The sequence below is a fragment of the Salvelinus alpinus genome, chromosome 22 (genome assembly GCF_045679555.1).
Source record: "Salvelinus alpinus chromosome 22, SLU_Salpinus.1, whole genome shotgun sequence".
Lineage (NCBI taxonomy): Eukaryota > Metazoa > Chordata > Actinopteri > Salmoniformes > Salmonidae > Salvelinus > Salvelinus alpinus.
Genome location: NC_092107.1, coordinates 30,642,598 through 30,665,564, shown reverse-complemented (window position 1 = coordinate 30,665,564; position 22,967 = coordinate 30,642,598). Strand labels below are relative to the sequence as shown.

Genomic DNA, 22,967 nt, shown 5'->3' with positions numbered 1-22,967 from the left:
ACTGCCCCAATAATTACATAGGGCACTGTATACACATCGCAAAAAGACAAATTAACACATGACTAGACACTCATAGAAACAATCATTGCAAAGATAGACTAAAGGGCACTCAGTTGCCCATGAGTTTGGTATGAGAGAGAAGTAAATATTGCTGACTCACACCAGTAAGGATACATCATCTTTCAAAGAGTACTCTCAGTCAGCTCTCCTTCCTTCAGCCTGCCATCTCTGCTCTCTCCTTTGAAGACAACCCAGGGAGGGAGAAACCTGGCCCCTGCCATCCACACAGCCACAGAAACCAACAGGGGAGACGGGCTACACTCCAAAGAACATTCTTGCCCCGAAATGCTACCCCCTGACCCCCAACCTATCCCACACACACACACACACACCATCTTTGGCCATTTGTACCTCAGTGTGCCCTCCTCGACCCTCCTCAGAAGGAGCCAGCCAGCCCTAGTACCCTAAATCACCAGGCCTGTTTGTCATGCAATTAGTCCTGAGATAGTGCTTAAAGGTTCCCCCGTAAATTAAGGTAGGTAGAGTGGCCCGTCCCCCGTTAATCAACCTGGCCGGCCTCTGACCCCACGCTGCAGCGGCCCACTGACCTTTAGGGTGGGGGGGGGGGCAGCTGACGGCCAACTACACACACACACACACAACACACTGGTAGTCACACACCAGGAACTACACACACACACACAACACACTGGTATCCACACCAGGAGAGAAACCTGGTAGTCACACACCAAGTGAAAAACATACAGTAGGTCTATATATCCTTGGTAAATGTATTAACAGATTCAACATATTTTTATTTATTCTGGCTTTTGAGTACAATTTCGTTTATTTACATTGCCATGTTTTTATTCAGATGCTGATGGATAACAAAAGACATTCACTAAGTATAGCCACACAAACAACATTAAACAAGAGCGATCATTGAGGTGGACTAAAGGCTAAAAACAAACACTTTCATCATTTTTTCCTCCTCATCGCCGTGTGTCTCTGTTTCAGCTCTATTTCATTGGTGAGAGTGTGTGTGTTTCTTTTCACCTCTCGTCCACCTGCATAGAATGATAAACCAGACGAGTGAGGGCTTCTGTCTATCTCTCTCTCACAGGCCAGCACTGGCCCTTCTGAAAATCATCTAGCTGGGATTTGGGCTGTGGTGGGGAAAGGTGGGGTGGGGAGGAGAGAGAGAGAGAGACCGGGAGAGACTGGGAATCATCTTCCTGGGATTGGGGCTGGGGTCTGGAGGAGCGAGAGAGACTAGGAATCATCTGGCTGAGATTGGGGCTGGTGGTGTGGTGGGTAGGGGAGGAGAGAGACTGGGAATCATCTGACTGGGATTGGGGCTGGGGTCTGGAGGAGAGAGAGAGACTTGGAATCATCTGGCTGGGATTGGGGCTGGTGGTGTGGTGGTAGGGGAGGAGAGAGACTGGGAATCATCTGACTGGGAATGGGGAGGCGAGGAAAGAGACACTGGAAGCTATTAAGACTGATCTCTCCTGAGAAATTTATCCAGCAGATACACACGGCAGACAGGCAGGCCTGTTCCACTGGCCTAACAAACACATCCCAATAGCAGGCCTGTTACCCTGGACTAACAAACACATCCCAATAGCAGGCCTGTCCCCCTGGTCTAACAAACACATCCCAATAGCAGGCCTGTTACCCTGGCCTAACTAACACATCCCACTAGCAGGCCTGTTCCCCTGGTCTAACTAGCACATCCCAAAAGCAGGCCTGTTCCCCTGGTCTAACTAGCACATCCCAATAGCAGGTATGTTCCCCTGGCCTAACTAGCACATCCCAATAGCAGGTCTGATCCCCTGGCCTAACTAACACATCCCAATAGCAGGCCTGTTACCCTGGTCTAACTAGCACATCCCAATAGCAGGCCTGTTCCCCTGGCCTAACTAACACATCCCAATAGCAGGCCTGTTCCCCTGGTCTAACTACCACATCCAAATAGCAGGCCTGTTCCCCTGGTCTAACTACCACATCCAAATAGCAGGCCTGTTACCCTGGCCTAACTACCACATCCAAATAGCAGGCCTGTTCCCCTGGTCTAACTACCACATCCCTATAGCAGGTCTGATCCCCTGGCCTAACTAACACATCCCAATAGCAGGCCTGTTCCCCTGGTCTACAGTAACTAACACATCCCAATAGCAGGCCTGTTCCCCTGGTCTAACTACCACATCCCTATAGCAGGTCTGATCCCCTGGCCTAACTAACACATCCCTATAGCAGGTCTGATCCCCTGGCCTACAGTAACTAACACATCCCAATAGCAGGCCTGTTACCCTGGTCTAACTACCACATCCCTATAGCAGGCCTGTTCCCCTGGTCTAACTACCACATCCCTATAGCAGGTCTGATCCCCTGGCCTAACTAACACATCCCAATAGCAGGCCTGTTCCCCTGGTCTAACTAGCACATCCCAATAGCAGGCCTGTTCCCCTGGTCTAACTACCACATCCAAATAGCAGGCCTGTTCCCCTGGTCTAACTACCACATCCAAATAGCAGGCCTGTTCCCCTGGCCTAACTACCACATCCAAATAGCAGGCCTGTTCCCCTGGTCTAACTACCACATCCCAATAGCAGGCCTGTTCCCCTGGCCTAACTACCACATCCAAATAGCAGGCCTGTTCCCCTGGTCTAACTACCACATCCAAATAGCAGGCCTGTTCCCCTGGTCTAACTACCACATCCAAATAGCAGGCCTGTTCCCCTGGCCTAACTACCACATCCAAATAGCAGGCCTGTTCCCCTGGTCTAACTACCACATCCAAATAGCAGGCCTGTTACCCTGGTCTAACTACCACATCCCTATAGCAGGTCTGATCCCCTGGCCTACAGTAACTAACACATCCCAATAGCAGGCCTGTTACCCTGGTCTAACTAACACATCCCAATAGCAGGTCTGATCCCCTGGCCTACAGTAACTACCACATCAAAATAGCAGGCCTGTCTCCTGGTCTAACTAACACATCCCAATAGCAGGCCTGTTTTTCCTGGCCTAACTAACACATCCCAATAGCACGCCTGTTTTTCCTGGCCTAACTAATGCATCTCAATAGCAGGCCTGTTCCCCTGGCCTAACTAGCACATCCCAATAGCAGGCCTGTTTTTCCTGGCCTAACTAACACATCCCAATAGCACGCCTGTTTTTCCTGGCCTAACTAATGCATCTCAATAGCAGGCCTGTTCCTGTGGCCTAACTAGCACATCCCAATAGCAGGTCTGATCCCCTGGCCTAACTAACACATCCCTATAGCAGGTCTGATCCCCTGGCCTACAGTAACTACCACATCCAAATAGCAGGCCTGTCTCCTGGTCTAACTAACACATCCCAATAGCAGGCCTGTTCCTCTGGCCTAACTACCACATCCAAATAGCAGGCCTGTCTCCTGGCCTAACTAACACATCCAAATAGCAGGCCTGTCTCCTGGCCTAACTAATGCATCTCAATAGCAGGCCTGTTCCTCTGGCCTAACTAATGCATCCCAATAGCAGGCCTGTTCCTGTGGCCTAACTAGCACATCCCAATAGCAGGTCTGATCCCCTGGCCTAACTAACACATCCCAATAGCAGGCCTGTTACCCTGGTCTAACTACCACATCCCTATAGCAGGCCTGTTACCCTGGCCTAACTAACACATCCCAATAGCAGGCCTGTTACCCTGGCCTAACTACCACATCCCTATAGCAGGTCTGATCCCCTGGCCTAACTAACACATCCCAATAGCAGGCCTGTTACCCTGGCCTAACTAACACATCCCAATAGCAGGCCTGTTACCCTGGCCTAACTAACACATCCCAATAGCAGGCCTGTTACCCTGGCCTAACTAACACATCCCAATAGCAGGCCTGTTACCCTGGCCTAACTAACACATCCCAATAGCAGGCCTGTTACCCTGGCCTAACTAACACATCCCAATAGCAGGTCTGATCCCCTGGCCTACAGTAACTAACACATCCCAATAGCAGGCCTGTTACCCTGGCCTAACTAACACATCCCTATAGCAGGTCTGATCCCCTGGCCTAACTAACACATCCCAATAGCAGGCCTGTTACCCTGGCCTAACTACCACATCCCTATAGCAGGCCTGTTACCCTGGCCTAACTACCACATCCCTATAGCAGGCCTGTTACCCTGGCCTAACTACCACATCCCTATAGCAGGCCTGTTACCCTGGCCTAACTAACACATCCCAATAGCAGGCCTGTTCCTCTGTCCTAACTAACACATCCCTATAGCAGGCCTGTTACCCTGGCCTAAATAACACATCCCAATAGCAGGCCTGTTCCTCTGTCCTAACTACCACATCCCTATAGCAGGCCTGTTACCCTGGCCTAACTAACACATCCCAATAGCAGGCCTGTTACCCTGGCCTAACTAACACATCCCAATAGCAGGCCTGTTACCCTGGCCTAACTAACACATCCCAATAGCAGGCCTGTTACCCTGGCCTAACTGACACATCCCAAAACCAGGCCTGTTACCCTGGCCTAACTTACACATCCCAATAGCAGGCCTGTTCCTCTGTCCTAACTAACACATCCAAATAGCAGGCCTGTTCCTCTGTCCTAACTAACACATCCCAATAGCAGGCCTGTTACCCTGGCCTAACTAACACATCACAATAGCAGGCCTGTTCCTCTGTCCTAACTAACACATCACAATAGCAGGCCTGTTACCCTGGCCTAACTAACACATCCAAATAGCAGGCCTGTTACCCTGGCCTAACTTACACATCCCAATAGCAGGCCTGTTCCTCTGTCCTAACTAACACATCCAAATAGCAGGCCTGTTCCTCTGTCCTAACTAACACATCCCAATAGCAGGCCTGGTACCCTGGCCTAACTAACACATCCCAATAGCAGGCCTGTTACCCTGGCCTAACTAACACATCACAATGGACTGGATAATTACGCCATTTACAATCATCACCGCTTCTATTACCCAGCCTGATATCATGTAGGAGAGACGCAGGGAGGGGAAGAGGAGAGAGAGACAACAAGCAAAAGAGAGAGCGGCTGGTGAATAGAGAGAGGGAGAGAGAGCGAGAGAGGGAGAGAGAGCGAGAGAGAGTGAGAGACAAAGAGAGTGGGATACATGGAGGGAGTGAGACAAAGAGACAGACAGAGAGAGAGGAGGGAGATTTGATAAAGAAGCAGACTACTGTATGGAGATAGAGAAGGAAGGTGAATGAAGAGACAATGATAGAGAAGAGTATAAATAACCACAAACAACAGCTGCTGCCCGTGACTAGAGGAATATATATATCAGAAGCAAACAGAAGCTTTCGCTCCTTAACTTACTCTGGCATTCAACGTTTCTCTCCTCAAATCCCGGGTTACACAGGCAGTTCCCGATGGGCACCAGCCACTCTCCGTCCGCCCCGCAGTACATTTTGGGAACGTCACGCTCCTCTGAATCATTTACGCAGGATCCTCTGACTTCTACCAGTGATGAGGTGTCAGCCCCGGTAGTGGTGTCAGGGAACTGGGCCAGGTTCCTCACAGCCATGGGACACTTCTTATAGAACACCCTGACAGACACCAGGGCAATGCAGGCTCCCACGTCCTGGAAGGCCAGGTAGAAACCCTTCCGGGTCAAGGCTCCCACGTCCCTGACCTCCGTGTTCAACTTCATGATGCGGTCTCCGATGTCCACCTGGGTGAAGCTCTCGTCGGCCGCCACCGTGTCGATCTTGCCAAACTGGTTCTCTGGGATGTAGCGCTCCTTGTCGTTGTTGGACTCGTAGTAGTAGAGGTTGAAGGTCTCCTTGCAGGTTCCCATGACACCAGGGAGACTGTTACAGTCGCGCAGGGTGAACTTGATTTCAATGTAGACACGCTGGGCGCCAACCCGGGGGATCCAGTCAGTTCTAAGCCAGTTGTTCTGGTTGGGTTCCATCACGTTACACACCTGGTACGTCCTGATGGGAATGTTCTTCTCATCCATGATGCTCACCTCCTCCCACTGAGGAGACAAACAGAGGAAATGTTAGGAAAACATCTGACAAATATTATGAGAAATCTGTAAAATGGTAGGCCACATATAAACCTTAACTTGCAGACATACTGTACATTGAGAAAGACCATAGCAGAACAGTGACTTAATATCTGCGTCTCAGTAGGCCAAGTATTTAATGGCCAAACGTAATAATAAATGCATGACAAAGCCTAATAGAAATAGCAAGGCCTGTTATAATGAAACTACTACCGGTACAATCAGAAATAAGTACACATAGGCTGCTGTACTGTATTCAAGCCTGACTAGTACACTTTCTCTCCACATAAAAGGAAACCAACCAAATCCTTGGAGAACATGCACCATTCAAATTATTATTTTAATGTCATATAATGATGACCTCAATGTAAATCCCCATAACTCCATGATTCATTTAAAGGTCACCAAATGGAGAGAAATACAGTGTGAGGGTGAAGAGATATTGAAAGAATCTTCTGTATGAGCTAATGGATACGCCTTACGTCTGTAGGGGTGTAACAGTTTAACTTTAGTCCGTCCCCTCGCCCCGACCCGGGCGCAAACCAGGGACCCTCTGCACACATCAACAACAGTCACCCACGAAGCATCGTTACCCATCGCTCCACAAAGGCCGCGGCCCTTGCAGAGCAAGGGGAACCACTACTTCAAGGTCTCAGAGCAAGTGACGTCACCGCTAACTAGCTAGCCATTTCACATCCGTTACAGGGGCTTATAGGGATCTGAACAGAAACCCAATGGAAAAAGGGTGTCTGTGTTCCTTCTGTAGGCCTACAACTTATTTTGGAGAGGGAGAGGGTTTGGACAGCACACATGTGGACCGGGTGTTTTTAGAATTAACTCATTGGTAAAGGACGTGAACCTGAGGTGCATGGATTACGTTATCGATGACTGGCTGGCTTATTATTATAGGAGCAATGTTTGTTTTACTTACGATAAAGTCCCAGCTACTAAAGAGTATGGTGTTTTGAAAGGCGTTGGGGGCATTATGGTGTGCGCTGTTAAAGGGCCAACGCAGCCGTTTTTATCTCAATATATAATCATTTCGGGGTAACAATTAAGTACCTTACTGTGATTGTTTTAAATTAAAATGGACAAAAATAAACCAAAAATTGCTTGTTAGCAAAGAGACATTTCTCAAGCAAGAATTTTGCTAGGACTGTCTGGGAGTGGTCTGAGTGGGGAGGGGACACTGAAAACTAGCTGTTATTGGCAGAGAGGTTTGGAACTCTCTTTCTTATTGGTCTATTAACTAATTTACCACCTGGTGATGTCAACAGGCAGGCCAAAACTCCATCCCACCAAAACAGGCTGAAATTTTCAGGTGGTCTTTTCAAATAACTCTTACACTAAAAGGGCATGATCATCATTTTCACAATTTAACAGTATTATTCGACATCTTAGTCTGGAAGTATGTATAAAAAAAACACAGGGAAATCTCATTTTTGACTGCACTGGGCCTTTTACATTTTTCACAATAAGGTTTAAAAAAGTTGTCTGCATTTAAAGACAAGAGCAGACAAGCCAGCCTTCTGCTTGTATCTGCTTAGGACTATATTCTATTTAGAGAAACGAGTCCAAACAGAGCTATTACTAGGGGGAAGGATGTACGCTGTGCTGAATTTGATTCAATGCGTTATCATAACTAATCTCGTTTAAAGCCCTATTCATTTGAGTAGGGGAGATAACGCTAAACATGGCTGAGGCTCCGATTTGAGAAAGTGTCCATCACCCAGCTGCTTTATTCAACAGCTTTCTTCTTTCTGCTTGGCCCTTTATTGTGGAAATCAACCGGCTAGGCAGATAAGGCCGCACCTTTTCCCGATAGCGGAGGAGAGGGAGAATGGGGGTAATTGGTCGTAATGAGAGCGTGAATGCAGGGCTGTCGGCGCTGCCAGCACCCTGTCAATCCATCCGCCACGGAGGAAACCGCTGAAGAAGGAACGGAGAGCACCCAAAAGCTGCACGAGCCACATTCATTGAACAGCAACTCAACCCAATGGTGAATAAAACAAGAGTTGGAGAGAAGGCTGACACAAAACGGCAACGTTTATTTTGTGGGTCTATAGCATACCATAAACTGTATCATTAAAATATAATTGATATGCCAGAAGATGCCTGAATAGAAAGAAGGACGTAATGGATAGCATATGTTGCTCAACTTTGGGCCACCTTGTTGGTTTAGTCTATAAATACAACAACACATATAAGATGGTTCCATGCAATTATTCAAACGCCAGTGCTGTTGCTGCTTCGGCTCAGGGAACAACGGACAGGGGAGTGTGTGCCAGACCGGCCCCAGCCGCGCGCACCGAAGGGCCTAACACGGTCATTCCCGAAACAGTCGCACTCTGTACCTTATCTGCGCAACTATATATATCCCAATTAGACCGCGGGATCATGCATTTAGTCCGATCACATTCCCTATTGCTTTATGGCCCAATCCAATCCTACTGTGAGGACTGAAACCCGCTGCCCTTTCCCTTCATTCATCCATTCCAGAGGACCCTTTCTGTGCTGCCAAGTTCCTCTTCCCCCGCGCCTCAATGGGGGAAAAGGATATACAGTTTCTCCACAAAGACCGATTCAATCAGCCGTCTATTCAGGAAACCCGACGCCCGCTGCAGTATCGGACTCGAATCTAACCATTACGGCGAGTAGAGGGAGAGAAGGACAGAGGGGGCCGGTGGGCTATAGAGGACATCGTCTCTCCATTTTGACTCAACGGGGGACTCGCGTCTGAACAAGGGGCACTTACCCCTCCTTCTGTTGGGTTGGCGAACCAGCCCAACTCCCCCGCTACAGATCTGGAGTCCAGTAACGTCACTGAAAAACATAGAAAGAGAAGTGAGCAGTTATAGACTGTTCATAACACGGAATATGTGTAACCTTGTCTACAGTGATAATATACAGTCTGGAACAGCCACCGTGTTGTTGCCATAGTTGGATAGTTATGCCGTTTGCCGAGGAAAACAACTACGTGCAATCTGCTCAACGAAAAACATGTCAGAAGTAAGCTAATGATCAATATGTAATGACGTATCTATAGGCCCATTCCACACACCTACATCCATAAACGATGTAATATGTTTGCATTACTCAAATGCGTAATATGGATAGATTTTTCCAGGGGGATTTGTGATGACTAAAAACATAAAGGGGTCCCATTTTACGGGGATCTTATATTTTGTATAAAGAACCATGGGTATTGTCAATGTAACCCAGTGAATGCGACTCTCCAAAACATATTGGAGACTCCGTTTGTGTGTTTTATTAACTCGGGTCCTGAGGTTCTACGATGAGGAGCACGGACGTCTAAATGAATTTGCTTCAGTGAAAAATCAAAAAGAATCCGTAATGACATTTCAATAGTCCCTTATATTTCTTACGGAAATCCTCTCACTGCGCAGTGAAGAAAATCACAAATGTAAGCGCTTAAATATGCAGTGAGTTTAATAAAAAAAGTGGATTTAATTTAAGATGTTTTCCTTTATCTGAAATGACTTGGGTAATTATTTTTGTATTGTTTTGAAGTTAATGCGTTTTGACATAGAAAATGCGCAAACGCCACTTGTTAATTGAATGGGGATAATTTTACAGAACTGCGACTGCAATACAAGGTGAACTAATATTACATGGCTCATTTTGTAAGGGGGGCTTTTGCACAACGGCCTTGCACAAAATCAGACACATGCATACCCTCCAAAGCAATAATGATTTGTTTATAACATCGTGTCTTTGTAGCATATATGGCTCAAGAAAAAACGAATGTTGCTGAAGAAGTTGACTGTCGCCTAATTAACAGAGACTGAAGTAAGATTTAACAGCACTCCACTCAGATCCTGCTAGAGCCCATATAGACTTCATACGCTGCGGCTTTTTGCAAAGCGCTTTCAGCAACTTGGGTAGCAAGATAACCTAGTAGTCTATGACACAAAACGTTCGATGGGTTTGACGCATTTGGAAAGCCTAGTCCAATGTCAGAGATTAATAGTACATGATGATGAGCAAATTAATAGCGTTGGCCAATTCTTTGAGTGCTGCTGGTCCTTGCACGAGTCCAGCATAGCTACGGGACACGGGGCTGGTGGTCCGTCTCACACATGAAGTGGACGGAGTATAAACTAGCGGAGAAAAAGTCCAGAACGGGGCTCCGCTATTATTCCAAGTCTTACCTTCGTTTGGGGGGTAAATCCGTGCCGAAGAAACACACGTAGAAATTCCAATTCCAAGCAGCACAGAGGTCGCCGTAAACAAAATCCCAGCCATGAGTGCCATTTGTCGTTTTTTCTGGTCGTTCGTTCCGCTCCTCACAGGTCCTGCTCTCTCTCTCTCTCCCTGTGGAATATGTGTTTGAAGCAGGGATAGAGCGAAGCTCCGAAAACAGCCGGGAGGTGAGTCTGCGCGCTCTGACGCGGCAGTCAATCCAAATTAGAAACACAGTGGTCGGGAAAACAGGGGGAAATAATCATTAACTGTCCCCTACCCCTCAGCCATGAATGGACACTGGTAGGGCCAAAATGGGAATGTGTAAAGGACCAGGAGTTACTGTAATATTTAGTGAATTTATGTCATGCGGACACCACTATTTGTATTGTTAAAGAGAAGCAATAAACTTCCAAGATAATGTATTTACGTTGTAATTAATAATGAAGATGAAATTCCCCAAAACGTTTAATACATTTTGATTTTTGTTTAATTTTTCAACATTCTCCTTATTAGGTCTAGGCTATAACACCAGTGTCTCAAAAAGTGCTTTGCTCAAAGAATCCTAGAAAATCTTAATTATTTCTTAGGACTCGTCATTGTCATGTATAGGCAGATATTTGTCATTTTTCTCAAAGTGAATTATGAATGTCGTCTCCAGTGATGCGCATCGCTGTCCAAGGTGAAATGATTTAGACCAAGGTCGCCACCTAGCGGATACAATCACAGATAGTCAGTATCTATTGGATTATGGAACAAGTAAGAGCGTGACCCGATAACATAACACGAAATTCCACTTTGGGAAATTGTGCAAAACAATTTGGTTATGAATGATGGGCACGAATCCCGTGTTATTGGATTATCGTCGTTACTCTAACAGCATTGTATCAAGGTTGTATAGGAATTAGGCCGGATACATCTGGGGTTCCATCCGAGTTGTGATATTAGAATGTATGTTAATAGTTATCACCTACAGGTCTGCAGAGTATGAAATGTATAGAAAGAAATCAATGAGTAGCCTACTATTTTCCTTTTTTTTTTTTCTCAAACAATGATGGTATTATTCGGTTTGGGAAAATCCCAGGTGTCCACCCTTTTGGTTCAGCCTGTCTGTCTACTAACACGTTTTCTTCACCCTCTCCCTCACGTCCTCCTAAGCAGGCTGGATCTTTCTCCATGCTCCCGCGGGATGAGCCAAGTTTTGCTACCTCCAGGCAGGCTTCAGTGAGCCGCACAGGGCCATCGTCGTCGAGTAGTTGGGTAGTTCTCGCATCACCTCACACAGTCACTAATACATACACAAAAAGGCCCAGCAGGCTACCCGCAGTTCTTCCTCATCATGGCTCTTCCATTTAACGTGGCCCTACAGAGGTTTTGTATATTTTCAGCCAGTAGTTTTGAAAGTAGTTCTCAGGACCCAAAATGGCTGAGGTAATACCAAGTCGCTATTATTCGAGTCACAAGCAAATCTCAAGTCACAAGGTCTGAGTCTCAAGTTGAGTCCAAAGCAGAACGGGTCAAGACTCTAGTCAAGTCCAAGACGTGCATTCTAAGAGCAAGTGACGTCGAGTCTAGCCACAAGTTTAAGTCAAGTCTCAAGTCAAGAAAACAAATATCTATACATGCAAATACTTTTTCAACTACAAATCTTTGTATATTTATCGAGGCTACAGGAAAGTCCTTTTCATTATTTTGTCTACAACATGTTTTTATTAGCCTATGTAATTGTAAAACATGGACATTGTAGTATAAAGGCATGACATCAGCAGAAGATAAGGCAGGTTGACATGCTCAGAATGTAGACTTATTTACAGGTCTTGGTGATCCAATGGTGAAAGCGCCATATCATACAACATATACAAGAAGATTTACCAAATATACACAGGAAATAGCCCAAAAGAAATAGCCTCTGTATCAGGCTTAACCTGTCCTATCTGAACGGACACAGGTAGAGGGCAAGACTGTACAGCCTCCCCTTGAGAAACCAAATGGAATTTGTCTAACAGGAGCTCCAACAGGCAGACCTACATAATAAGCACATGGCCCCCACGACCATACAATTACCCATTTGGAAAGTACAACTATTACATAAAAATTACATAAATATTACATTTACTCCTGAGGTGTTGACTTTCTGCACCCTTGACAACTACTGTGATTATTATTATTTGACCATGCTGGTCATTTATGAACATTTGAACATCTTGGCCATGTTCTGTTATAATCTCTACCCGACACAGCCAGAAGAGGACTGGCCACCCCTCATAGCCTGGTTCCTCTCTAGGTTTCTTCCTAGGTTTTGGCCTTTCTAGGGAGTTTTTCCTAGCCACCGTGCTTCTACACCTGCATTGCTTGCTGTTTGGGGTTTTAGGCTGGGTTTCTGTACAGCACTTTGAGATATCAGCTGATGTAAGAAGGGCTATATAAATAAACTTTATTTTATTTTGATTTTATTTGATACAACCAATAAACTGGTTCTACAATGTAAAAGGCAATTCCCACATCCATTGTTACATTGGTACATTTGTCTTTATCAGACGTAATGATTATTAATGATATTCCAACACCATGCATACATGGTACAATCATTTTCTCTCTTTCAACGTTCTGACTCCAAAGCGTGGAGCGCAGGCCGCGTGGAGCGCAGGCCGCGTAGCCTATTTCTATGCCACTAAGAAACGCGCGCTTCTATTACTCACAACAAAAAATGACAGAGACGTAGGACATAGACAAACGGAACTCCGACCTAAACCGGGAAATATGAACAAAGGAAACTATACAATGAATTAAATTATCATAACTTCCACCTCACGAGTCTTGCGAATGTTCAAGTGCACTATAAACATCGCGCACACTCAGAGCAGGGTAAGCAATGGTTGGCTATAAAATGAAACTGTATCGTAAGCCTATCAAACATGAAACAGAAATGTCTACGTGTTGCAATAAACAGCAAGGAAATGGAATGATGAAACGCTAGCAATTATTGTAGTATTAGATGGAATACAGATTTACCACGTAGGGCATATGCATGCAGAGCAAAATAAAGAGAAAAAAAGCCCTCTCCACTGGCGGGTTTGGAGAGCAACGCCTATGGTGCGTCTTCACCACAGTGATATTTGATTTTAACAACAAATTCTAAAAGCAAGCTTCATAAGTAAATTATCAATATCAAGCAATTGTTACATACCAAAGTACTAGACCTATCCTAGTAATTGTTGCCTCATTGCTGGTGAGTTTACAAGGTAAACAGTTAATATTGTTAATCACCAGAAATGTTTGGGGGTTGTGTATTTATTTATTATGGCAATCCTCTCTTCCTACAACTTGATGTTTGCGCTGCACCCGATCCTATAGCTGCACAGCAAATCAGCAATCTGTTCATTATGCACCCAACTTGTGTTGATTGACAGTTCACTGGTCCAATCAGATTGCCGAGTGTGCGTTTCACTAGCCAATCTGTTGCGATGCTGCGGGTACTGTCTCTGGCTGCGTGTAGATTAATCCACATAGACTCTGCCACAAAAATGAGTGACAAAACATTACAGAACCTGGACAGATAATTTCAAGTCATCAGTCTCAAATCAAAGTTGAGTCCCGAGTCTTTAGGCTCCAAGTCCAAGTCAAGTCTCAAGTTATTTTATTTTCTATCAAGTCAAGTCTCAAGTCATCAAATGTGTGACTGGAGTCGGACTGGAGTCCAAGACATGTCCACAATTCTGCAAAATGGGTCACCGAAAATGTTGCACAATTGTGAACTATGTCATCCATTTCATATGATGTGTTACGTCCTTCAAAAAAAAGGTGTAATTCCAAAGACATGTTATGTATTTGTAAGTGCTCAAGATCCCGCTTGGATGTGTAAACTGTAGGCTACACTTCTGCCTATGCACATTTAGCTTGGGGATGAGGTTCGTAGGTAGTCTGGCTAACACCTAACTCTCAAAGTCCTCCTGACTTCAGAGTCTGGAATGGCCCTTTGATGTTGTCGGCACAGGGCTGTGCTTTTACTTGTTGGCTCTCTGTCTCTTTCTCACCCAAACACCCACATGCATAGCCACACATAGTCCCCGTTGCACCCCCCCCCCCCCCCCCCTTCCATTACAACGGTTGGATTTTCAAATCCAAACAATGAGAGGTCTCAACCCAGAGGGGAAAAAACATTGAGACTACCAATCAAACCCGTTGCACAATTTCTGAGCGAATAGTGCATAATCAAACGGCCTCCTTTCCAGACCAGTGTGGTCACAGCTCTCATTGGGAGAGTCACATAGGTCACATCCGCCAGGCTAGTTAGTAGGCCCTATCGGGGCCTAAACCACACTCTCCATTTACAGTACGAGTCAAAAGGCTGGCCACACCTACTCATTACAGGGATTTTCTTAATTTGTATTATTATTTTCTACATTGTAGAATAATAGTGAAGACATCAAAACTATGAAATAAAACATATGGAATCATGTAGTAACAAAAAAAGTGTTAAACAAATCATAATATATTTAATATTTTAGTTCCTTCAAAGTAGCCACTCTTTGCCTTGATGACAGCTTTGCACACTCTGGTCTGGCACCATAGACTATGATTGAACTATAGGGCTATATAAGGTACATCATCACTTTCCTGTCCTCACCGAGGCTATTAGGCCTATATCATCATTCATTTAACTTTTGGGGAAATCTTTAAGAACACAGCACAGGCAGACCTATGCCTGATCATCAATCCCACTAGTTGTTCACTAAATTACTAATTTATGCAGTAGTCTGGTTTGTTTTGATACAATATTTTCAGTTTTTGGAACTATAGGCTAATACCACCCCCAGAGTTCCATAAAGTTTGGAATGGCAGTTTTGGAAACGCTCATGAGTTTTTTCATTGTGGGTGATCTCATTCTCTATAAAGCAGTCTTTGTCCCTGTGTTTAGATAGGTCCAGTACCTTTTGTTTGTTTTTTTTCATTACCAGGCAGTAAGGGCTGCTATTTAGGGCGACTCTTGGACTACTCAAGGAAATGGCATTAGATCAGGAGGAAGGAAGGTGACTGTGTTGGATAGGGATGGAGTGGAAGTGTGGAGGGTGGAGGGTGGGTGAATATTGGACTTATGGTGTGGGGGGGGGGGGGGTCGGGGGGTCTCCAGGGAGGGCATACTGTGTCTTTGTGGGGATATGGTTGCTCCGGTGAAAACATCCCGGTCCACATGAACTCGGCGTAGCATCTGGCGTTCCTCGAGATTGGCCACTTACTAAGTTCCAACATTGATTGTCCGACACCCGTCATGACCTGAATGGCAGCTTTCCATTTTCCCCTAACGACAAGCCACACAACCATAAAACCTGGAGTCTTTTCACAAGCTCGACCAATGGTGGCGAAGTTCGTGGTTGCTGCCAACGAGGGGGCCTATTGACGAACGGGCGGGGCCACTGCTGAGACAAGGTGGGGAAGGGAGGGGTGAGAGAGTGGGGGCTTCTTGTCTTCGTTCATTTGTGTCACAGGTTTTTTGATTGATTATACTCTGATCATTTCCTTTATCCTCTCATCAAACGATAAGGCGCTTTTTCTAAAGTGGCAGCCCACCCTTCCTCCTCCTTCCTCCCTCTTCATCCCACTCGGCTTTCACCAGATGGCACCTACTGCCCACACATCTGCATTGTGTGCCAATCAGACACACACACACACAAACAAATCTCAACTCACACACTCACAGGCGCTGCTGTGTGTGTTCCCTTTGTTTGTGTGTTGCAGTTTCCTTTAATTGTCAACTGAGCAACCCGCCCCTCCAAAATCCTCCTCTCCCTGGGCTAAAACAGATTTGGTCATAGTCTTAGCTGATTCCAGGCTGAGCCTACCTTACTGAAGCAGGGCTGAAGCCCTGAGCCCTGTGGAGAGCTGACCCCCAGGGGTACCGCCTTCGGACCCCAGCCTCATGTGGTGTTCCCTGGGAAAGCTGTCAGTGAGATAGCCCCTGGAGGTCAGGTGTGTGGGATTTGGAGAAGAGGAGGGAAGAGGATGAGAAGATGAAAGAAGCAGAAGGAGAGAGAGTATAAACCACCAACCCAGCAGTGTGTCAGTAACCGAGACAGGATAAGATGCTCTCATCTCTGTAGCTCACGCAACATGTCTCACTCACTGCAGGGATGGATTTAATCACATCTTCACACAAGACATCAAATACCGGTTCTGTGGATTTCAGTCTGACAACGTCTGTTTAAACTGAAGCATGGAGACAGTTTGACTCTGAAACACCAATTCCACATTTACTATCCTTACCTGTTGCCTGTTGTTGTCCAGCAAACCACAAACTTGTGATCTCTTTAATGTATTTCTTCTGCAAATAAAAGCTTACGATACCTAAAACATTGTATCCATACAATGGCTAACACTTAAAATTCTAAGCTGCTATTCAATGTATCTCCAATTACTACCCACCCTCTCCCCCCAACCGGTGCAGTGTGATCTGGCCTTTCCCCACCCCTGGCACCCCCCTCTCCTCCCCTGCCTAGTGGTCAGCGGTCGTTACGAGCCACCACAGGCCTTTGGTCACACCCTAACAGGACTGCGTGTATGTTCGCCAGACACGTCCGTGAGGCGTTGAGGGGCCATTTTGTCATATTAAATAGACTTCAAGTACTTACAGGCACCAGCAGCCTTACAATATACAGTATATATATATATTTTTGTCTTTGTCATTGTTTTTTGTATATATCACAGTAAGAACCCTTCATATGGAGAAGTGAAGTCTCCATCACTCGCTGTAGTGTAGGCTACACATCCAATGTGTCTCCATTTCAAATCCACCCGCATCCTTGTCTATATGGAAGATCTAACTAATCTGTCCCATTTTGTTGCAGAAGTAAAACTTTGTGGTGTTAAGAGCGGGTTAATGACCCGGTAAATCTTGTGTCAGCGTGAGATGAAGTTCCTGTCAGGGACGTGTTTAAATGTCAGTACAGCACATTCACTCAGTGCTTAAAGTATCAACACACAACTACAAATCAGCCTTAACTTTGGGCAGGTTTTCAAGCTTTATGTAAAAGATGACATGAAAAAGAGACATTTGGCAGTGGCAGCAGGGAATAACCACTCTGGGGGAAATGATTTAAGGCGTCTGTAAGTCTTTTTATGGCCTGGTGTCAGATGCTGCACAGCTCTCTTCCTATCCCAGAGATCCAGCTCTCTCCCAGGGAATCGAAAGAGAGGACAGAGGATCCGGGATTAGCGGGTCATTAGTCTTTCCCAGATCATTTTCCTCTGGGAGCCTTGGAAATTGAGTTTTAACGGTGCTCACTCACAAGGAGAGCAGACATGGACAGAAAGTGTGAACACCTCTTGCCATGACACGTTTGACACGGCTGAGTGTGGTTGACAGGACAGACAGAGTGATTTGGTAACAGAGTTAATGTCAACTCTGCTACCAATGGAACTGGATGAAGACTTTTCACTTGCTTGATAGTTGTAATCTGTCCCCTCTACTTGGATATAAGTAGAGAGGACGTGGTGAAGGTCATGTTGTGGAAACCTGGCTAATCAGATCAGAGATTACTTCTAGGAATGGTGGTGGTGGAAGCAAGCCTGCTGCCTGAAAGTATCTGAACCGTGACCATCTTCTCGTCCTGAGGGTGTGTGTGGAACCAGAAGGAGGTTAGTCGGGTGGGAAGGTAAGATGGTGCTGCACATGGTAATGACCAGAGGTGATTTAAATTGAGTCGGTGTTGCCATGGCGTCCCACAGCACCATGCCAGCAGTCAGGGCTTATTGAGTTACACAGAGGATGACAGAGCTGTCTACAGCACCTTGGGAGGGCACACACACACACCATCTCTCTCTCTCTCTCAAACCAGCATGAAAAACACCTGCACAGACATTATCACAATAAACATATTCACACACACGGGCAAGCCAGTAAATAAACATATTCAAATCGACACCCACCCAAAAACACACAGAATCTCATCAACTAGAATGCATACACACACCCACATTTACACCCTTGCACTATGGAAAAGAATGTGCAAACAGCAAACATGATTCCAGCTCCAAAACCAAACTCAAGAGCTCTGGTGGACAGATGCTGTCCCCACTGGACCTAAACACAACAGCCTTCCAGACATGTGCTGCAAATGGAACGGAGGTTGGTTCAGGTCTAAGGAGACACTTTCTCAAAAATAAAACTCACTCATACACACACTTGCAAACGTACTCTGTCTCACAAACAAACAAACACACATACACATACACATACATACATACAAACACACACACACAGGGAGACAAGGCCCAGGTAGCTCTTCAGTGCCAAAATAGCAATTACCCAGCAGGCCGTGCAGTGAGATAGGAGCCACTCTGTTGACTGACTACCCTCAGGAACACCAGCCCATTATTACTTATGTAAATATCGCATGACAGTGTCTCCATCCAATTTAGAGTAGAATGACTGTGCGTGTGTGTGTGTGTGTGTGTGTGTGTGTGTGTGTGTGTGTGTGTGTGTGTGTGTGTGTGTGTGTGTGTGTGTGTGTGTGTGTGTGTGTGCGTGCGTGCGTGCGTGCGTGCGTGCGTGCGTGCGTGCGTGCGTGCGTGCGTGCGTGCGTGCGTGCGTGCGTGCGTGTGTGTGTGTGTGTGCTTGGAGGAGGAAGGGGCTAGTGGAAGTAATTTCACTCCACTGAAATGGGAAGGTAGAGAGAGATAGTCTGGTTAGATGGCAGTGCTCCTTGACAGAGAAAAAAACATGCTCAAGAAAAAAAGTCGCAATATTCAGGACAGAAAAAAACAGTTATTTCATGGAACTCATGAAGAGGAAGCTTGCGCTTTTAGAAACTCGGAACGAGGTATGTTTTTAGTTTAGAATGAAAAACAAGTAATCAGCATGTAGTTGGTAGCTTGCAACAAATAAAGTTTCCTCTATTATTACGCATATTATTAGTTAATTGTGGAAATAAATTAAGTTATGCAAGATTTTTAAAATATACACTACCGTTCAAAAGTTACACTACTGTTCAAAAGTTTGGGGTTGCTTAGAAATGTCCTGGTTTTTGAAAGAAAAGCACATTTTTTGTCCATTAAAATAACATCAAATTGATCAGAAATAGACTGTAGACATTGTTAATGTTGTAAATTACTATTGTAGCTGGAAATGGCTGATTTTTTATTGAATATCTACATAGGCGTACAGAGGCCCATTATCAGCAACCATCACTCCTTAGAAAGTCACGCATAAATCACTAAACTATATTTTGAAAGAAGCATATGTAAGCATATGTTTTTAATTTCAGACTTCTCCATCTCCACTAACCGAAGTTAATTGTAAGGATTTTTTTTCTATTAAAATTGTAAAATGAACAGCTGTACAGAAAGACTCATGTGTTGTCCAAATTACAGAGGAGGTACTTCTTGATGCAATTAAAGCCTCTAAGTCTGGGAAAACTCCAGGGCTGGATGGCATACCTGTTGAGGTATACCAAACCTTTTGTGATGTACTCAGAGGACCATTATTAGCATGTTTTAACCACTCCTATGTAAATTGTAGATTATCAGACACTCAACAAGAAGGTCTGATTTAATTATTACTGAAACAGGACCAAAGTGGTAAATATAAAGATCCAGTCCATACTTTTTTAAGGCCCCTTACTCTTCAGTGTTGTGAATTCTAGCAAAATGCATAGCTGTCACGTCCTGACCATAGAGAGCCTTTATTTTCTATGGTGGAGTAGATCAGGGCGTGACTGGGGGCTATTCTAGTTTATTATTTCTATGTGGGGTTCTAGGTTTATTTTCTATGTTGGTGATTTGTATGATTCCCAATTAGAGGCAGCTGGTAATCGTTGTCTCTAATTGGGGATCATATTTAAGTAGGGTTTGTTCCCACCTGTGTTTTGTGGGATATTGCATTTTTGTATTTTGAGTTAGTATATGTAGCACCTCTGTAGTCACAGTTTGTTTCTTGTTTTGGCTAAGTTTCACTATTAATAAGTTATGTGGAACTCAACATTAGCTGCGCCTTGGTCCGTCTCTACAAACAGCCGTGACAATGGCGCATAGAATTAAAAAGGTATTGTTGGATATTATTAATTCTAATCAGACAGGTTTTTAACATGGATGATACATTGGAGATAATATAAGACAAGTACTAGAAACAATAGAACACTATGAAAAATCTGGAAAACCAGGCCTGGTATTCATAGCTGACTTGGAAAAGGCTTTTGATAAGACTGGAAGGCTTTCCAGTACGACTGGAATTTATTTATAAAATGCCTGGAATATTTCAATTTTAGAGAATCTCCTATAAAATGGGTTAAAGTTATGTATATTAACCCTAGGTGTAAAATCGTTTAAAAATATATATACTTCTCAGAACCTATTAAACTTTCAAACAAGGTTGTCAACTATCATCATGTCTATTTATTATGGCCATCAATGTCAGCTATTAACAATAATATCAAGGGTTTGGAAATCCAGGGCTTAAAAACAAAGGTGTCACTGTACGCTGATTCATGTCTTCTTTTAATCTGCAATAGGGAATCCTCCACAGACTCAGAGGATCTAGATCATTTTTCTAACCTTTCTGGATTTCAACCAAATTATGATGTGTTCTATAATATGCATTGGATCATTAAACAATATCACTTTTCCATTAGCGTGTAGTTCACCAATAAACTAGTCTGACGGTGAAGTGGACATGCTCGGTTTACATATCCTGAAGGAAAGAAATTATCTCACTACAATACATGTTCATAGAAAGTGAGCAAAAATAGATAAGATCTTGCTACCATGGAAAGGGAAATACCTGTAGTCATAGCTATTTGCTTATGGCCTTTCCTCCACCTAGCTACTTGTTTTTTTTTTATGTGAGAAAAAAATATTAAATTTTATTTGGAACGGTAAACGACAAAATTAAACGGGCCTATTTATATAATGAATATGAATTTGGAGGGCAGAAATAATTCAATATTAAAACATTAGACTCTCACTAAAGGCTTCACTCTCACCCCATGTTCAAGAATGGCCTTTTTCCCTTTATTTAGATTTCAACCTCTGACTTTCGGTTATTTGAAAATGCAATCATCTCCAAAATATTGCTATTTAAAAAAAAAAAAAATTAAAAGCAATTTCAGTTTAATCCACCAGAAAAGACAGAACAAATATTGCAACAAATATTATGGTTAAACTCAAATATACTAATTGATTAAAAAAAAAGATATATACTGTATATTGTGGGGAAAAATGTTTAAGAACTGTATAATCTTTGTAAATGATATGATAAATAGGACTGGTGAACTTATGTCACACATGCAGCTAACTAAAAGATATGGAAATGTCTGCTCTACTCAAAACTACAACCAACTAATAGCAGCGTTACTGCAAAAATGGAAGAGGCAAGTGGAAGGGGAAGAAAGTAAGGACCTTGTCTGTCGGCCCTGAATTAAAGACCAATCTTGGCAAAATAAAATTGTGCTAGATAACAAAGTATACCAGTTTCATTTAAGGACCAAAAAATAGACAGCTGTGCCATATAGATTGCAAGATAGTTGGGAAGAGATCTTCGATGTACCGATTCCATGGCACATGGTTTATGAACTCATACACAAAACGACGCTGAATTCAAAACTTAACAGTTTTTCCATTTAAATTATTTTACACAATTCTTGCAACCAATATAATGTTATACAGTGCATTCGGAAAGTATTCATACCCCTTGACTTTTTCCACATCTTGTTACGTTACTGCCTTATTCTAAAATGTATTAAATAGTTTTTTCCCCCTCATCAATCTGCACACAATAGCCCATAATGACAAAGCAAAAACAGGTTTTTAGAAATGTTTGCAAATTTTATATATATAAAAAACTGAAATATGACATTTACATAAATATTCAGACCCTTTACTCAGTATTTTGTTGAAGCACCTTTGGCAGCGATTACAGCCTCGAGTCTTCTTGGGTATAACACTACACTACAAGCTTGGCACACCTGTATTTGGGGAGTTTCTCCCATTCTTCTCTACAGATCCTCTCAAGCTCTGTCAGGTTGGATGGGGAGCGTCGCTGCACAGCTATTTTCAGGTCTCTCCAGAGATGTTCGATTGGGTTTAAGCCTGGGCTCTGGCTGGGACACTCAAGGACATTCAGAGACTTGCCCCGAAGCCACTCCTGCGTAGTCTTGGCTGTGTGCTTAGGGTCTTTGTCCTGTTGGAAGGTGAATCTTCGCCCCAGTCTGAGGTCCTGAGCGCTCTGGAGCAGGTTTTCATCAATGACCTCTCTGTACTTCGCTCTGTCATTTTTTCCCTCGATCCTGACTAGTCTCCCAGTCCCTGCGACTGAAAAACATCCACACAGCATGATGCTGCCACCACCATGCTTCACCGTAGGGATGGTGCCAGGTTTCCTCCAGACGTTCTGCTTGGCAGTAAGGCCAAAGAATTCAATCTTGGTTTCATCAGACCAGAGAATCTTGTTTCTCATGGCCTGAGAGTTCTTTAGGTGCATTTTGGCAAACTCCAAGCAGGCTGTCATGTGCCTTTTACTGAGGAGTGGCTTCCGTCTGGCCACTCTACCATAATGGCCTGATTGGTGGAGTGCTGCAGAGATGACTGTCCTTCTGGAAGGTTCTCCCATCTCTACAGAGGAACTCTGGAGCTCTGTCAGAGAGACCATCGGGTTTTTGGTCACCTCCCTGACCAAGGCCCTTCTCCCCTGATTGCTCAGTTTGGCCGGGCGGCCAGCTTTAGGAAGAGTCTTGGTGGTTCCAAACT

At 44.4% G+C, this 22,967-nt stretch overlaps 1 protein-coding gene across 3 annotated transcripts in view; it reads right to left on the bottom strand.

Moving 5' to 3' along the window:
* The window catches only part of LOC139549419 (ephrin type-A receptor 4), a 94,388-nt gene extending 83,940 nt beyond the window's left edge, over positions 1-10,448 (bottom strand). Inside the window, exons 1-3 of one of the 3 annotated variants that reach the window (XM_071359909.1) lie at positions 10,202-10,448; positions 8,785-8,852; positions 5,336-5,999 (exon numbers count right to left, since the gene is read on the bottom strand). In XM_071359909.1, the coding sequence (XP_071216010.1) occupies positions 5,336-5,999; positions 8,785-8,852; positions 10,202-10,304 (835 nt within the window). In that variant the 5' untranslated portion in view covers positions 10,305-10,448. The remainder of the gene's footprint in view (positions 1-5,335; positions 6,000-8,784; positions 8,853-10,201) is intronic. The other 2 variants (XM_071359908.1, XM_071359907.1) reach the window with 2 other exon arrangements.
* Positions 10,449-22,967: the final 12,519 nt, after the last annotated feature.